This window comes from Ruditapes philippinarum, unplaced genomic scaffold (assembly GCF_026571515.1).
Source record: "Ruditapes philippinarum isolate M1 unplaced genomic scaffold, ASM2657151v2 ctg1408_1_1_1_1, whole genome shotgun sequence".
In the NCBI taxonomy this organism is placed as follows: Eukaryota; Metazoa; Mollusca; class Bivalvia; order Venerida; family Veneridae; genus Ruditapes; species Ruditapes philippinarum.
The window spans coordinates 166,253-169,644 of record NW_026859522.1 but is presented as its reverse complement, the minus strand read 5'-3'; the positions used below and the strand labels follow the sequence as shown (position 1 = coordinate 169,644).

Here is a 3,392-nt window from a genome sequence, read left to right as displayed (position 1 = left end):
TGTGAAACACATGATATGATTTCGATTACCATACACGTACTAAGTTTATACACTGCTTAACTAAAATTTACTATGTTTTCAACATATTTTAACTTGTGACTAAAGTCTAATTGTTTACTAGATATATCCTTCTATGTTGTTGTAAAGATTTTAATGAAAGTCACACCAACACTGTGGAGATTATATGGCGACTTTCTAGTTTTATTGGTTGATGAAAACCTCATGTCCATGTGTACTTTATTTAAGACACATGCGGGAACCTTAGAAGTACCACTGATCATAATAGCTTACTTACATGATAGAATCTAAATCTCTAACGAGATTCGAACTCGAAGGTGGGTGAAGTAAAAGTAAATAAAAGTCGACGACCTGAGCCACTTTTCCACAGAGGCCCGTTCCTAAATGGTAAAAATAAATTATAAATACGGGGAAAATGTTATATTTTTTTATGCAAAATTTATTTCTAAAAACCGAAATTGCTGGGCCAGAAAATTTTCTGAAATGGGTTTTTCCCTTAATTTTCAAAAACCTTTTTTTGGGCCTGATGCATCAGTTTTATTAAAATTTTTTCCCGATTTTCGAAATTTGGAAGAAACTTTTGGGCACTTGGAGAACTTAAAAGGGGCAGACAATATGGTGGAAACAAATAAGTTTTTATATAGAACGGGTTTTTAAATTTAAAACAAAAAAAAACCCGGAAATTTACTTAAGAATTTTATTAATTTGCCCAAAAAATATTATTAAATAAAAAAATTAATTTAAACCCGGCTTTAATTCAGATTTTAAAACCCTAAAAATTTAATTTTAAAATAAATTGAATCATTTTCCCACTATTTCCGGGGGCCACAGGGCAAAACCCGTAGGGAAATTTTAAAAAAGAAAAAAAAAAAAGAACAATAAGTAAACATGTATTAGCTGTTACCCAACATAACGACGATGCTTTCGAAAACATACAAAGGGCTCTTAATGACATACAAGATGCTTTTGAAAAGGCAGATGAAAAGTATTTGAGCTTAAAAAAACAAGTTGAAACAAACTATGAGCAGCATAAAAAGGAGACACTTTCAAGCATGAAAAATATGAAAGACGAAATAGCTGAAATCGAATGTCAAAGCAAGCGCTCAGCCACAAGCATATCAAAATGTAGAAATGAATTAGAAGAGGTTCAGACATGCGTTTCAGAAATAAGAACTGAACAGCGAAAAGAAAATGCAGAATAAAGAGCCATGTTTCTGATCTTAATGCAAAGTTAGGATATTGTAATGTTGAAATAAACGACGTAAAACAAAGTATGCAAGATATATATGACCATGTTTCCAGCAGCAAAAAAGAAATTGAGGCTATTAAAGTTCATTTATCAAATGATAGGCCTCGTGATAAATTATTTTTTTATCCACCAAACAGAATTACTAGTTTTGTTGGAAGAAAAGAAGAATTGAAACAATTACAAGAAAGGTTTTTTGAAAAAAAGTACGGCTGCAATATGCAAATTTTATGTGGACTTGGAGGAGTAGGAAAGACAACATTGTCTATTGAATACGCTTGGAATTCCCACGCCTTGTATCCTGGTGGTGTGTTTTGGATGTCTGCAGAAACAAATGAATCTCTGGAAGATTCAATACAAAAGATAGCTCTTGATACTGATAATGTCGGAAATGATACAAACGAATCGATGCGTAAAACGCTAAATTGGCTACGTGGACTACAACAGGGATGGCTGCTTGTAATAGATAATTTAGATATGGAAGAAATCAAAGGAAATGTCAAAGAATTGGTTCTTGGTGCATGGAGACATAACTCAAATGGTCAAACCATAATCACTTCAAGAAGGAAGGCCACTAATGCTGAGGAGGAGTTTTATGTCCAAGCCGACGACTGCATAACGTTGGACGTATTGACAGAAAAGGAAAGTTTACATTTCATTACAACTCGCACGGGTCTTCAAATTAACAATGATGAAAATGCAATATGTTTAGTACATGAACTCGGTGGATTACCTTTAGCACTGGAACAAGCAGCGGCTCATATCAAAGCATTGGCATGTACTTACAAAGAGTACTTCAATAAATTTAAAGAACAAAGATTGAAATTGCTTAAAGCAATCAGACCACCTTTTGAATTGTCAAAGGAAAGACAAGCGGTGCAAACAACATGGCAACTGAACTTTGATTACATTTTGAAACAGTCAGAGCATGAAGGATTGGGAAATACTGCAGTCACCATCGTTGAAATATTAGCATATTTATATGCAGAAGATATACCTTTTTGTGTCATTAATACAGGAACACCTAAAATATGCGATGAAAAATTTATCACAGGTTCTCGAAAATCCACTAGGAAAAAAGCAAATTATTGAAATCCTCACACGATTTTCCCTCTGTTCAAAAAATTCTGAAGTATTGAGTATGCATCGATTAGTTCAGGAAGTTATGAGAGAAGAAGTTCAGACCTCAGAACGGACGCATTTCATTTTACAGTGTGCAACTAGAATGGTTAATAAAGCTTTAAGCGGAGCGTCTTCACCAAATGATGCAGTCAAAGAAGAAAACGTCGGCAAAATATCTTTGCATATGTGGGGTAAGTTGGCTCTTCAAGCAAATGCGTTAAGGGCATACATGAATCAATATGCAGCACAATCCCCAGATAATCTAGATAGTTGTTTTAATGCCGAATCCCTTAAACTTTTACAAACATGTGCAGTTTACCACAGTTTTTACCAAAGGCAAGACGAAGCGCTAGTCTGTCAAAATCACATGTTACGGATAATAACATCAAGTGAGATATCAGAACGCTCTTTTCATGCACTGACATCAATTAAAATTCCCATTTTAAATAGGGAAAGGCTTATTATACAGTGTGGAATAACATTAGATTCAAATGATGAACAGAGCAGCAATGCCATAGAGGACACAGAAATATTACGACAAGAAGGTAATACTGCTTACAAAGAACTGAGGTTCCAGGATGCCATACAATATTATTCAAAGGCCATAAGTTTAAAACCTAAAAATTCAAATCCAAAACTGTTTGCAAATAGAAGTATAACCTTCTTAAAAGTCGGCAATTACGAAAATGCATTACGTGATGCAATGAGCTGTATTGAGCTAGATCCGACGTTCTGGAAAGCATATTGCTGGAAAGCTCTTGCCCTTGCTGGGTTAGTACAAAACGGTATATTAAACAAGTCTTGGTTATCTGTTGGTAAGGCAGCAGCCTCTGTAGCTGGATTTGGAAATAAACAATGCCTAAACATCGCTGAAATAAAGGTAGAGTATCCTTTGGTTTTGTATCATATAGTAGATAATGTACACGAATTTCGTATGTTGCTAAATTGTCCATCTAAGAAAACAATACTTCTTCGGAAAGGTAAATACAGTCTTTTAGGAGCTACG

The 3,392-nt window shown here is 34.4% G+C and overlaps 1 protein-coding gene across 1 annotated transcript; it reads left to right on the top strand.

Moving 5' to 3' along the window:
- Positions 1 to 1,291: 1,291 nt before the first annotated feature.
- On the top strand, positions 1,292 to 2,356 carry LOC132756818 (uncharacterized WD repeat-containing protein alr2800-like). The gene has a single exon (XM_060747961.1). It carries the CDS (start codon positions 1,292 to 1,294, stop codon positions 2,354 to 2,356), a length of 1,065 nt encoding a protein of 354 aa, XP_060603944.1.
- The last annotated feature ends 1,036 nt before the right edge of the window (positions 2,357 to 3,392 follow it).

What these genes read in the sequence shown, in the direction of transcription:
- LOC132756818 (XM_060747961.1), top strand. Translation starts at nt 1,292, where the DNA reads ATGCAAGATATATATGACCATGTTTCCAGCAGCAAAAAAGAAATTGAG.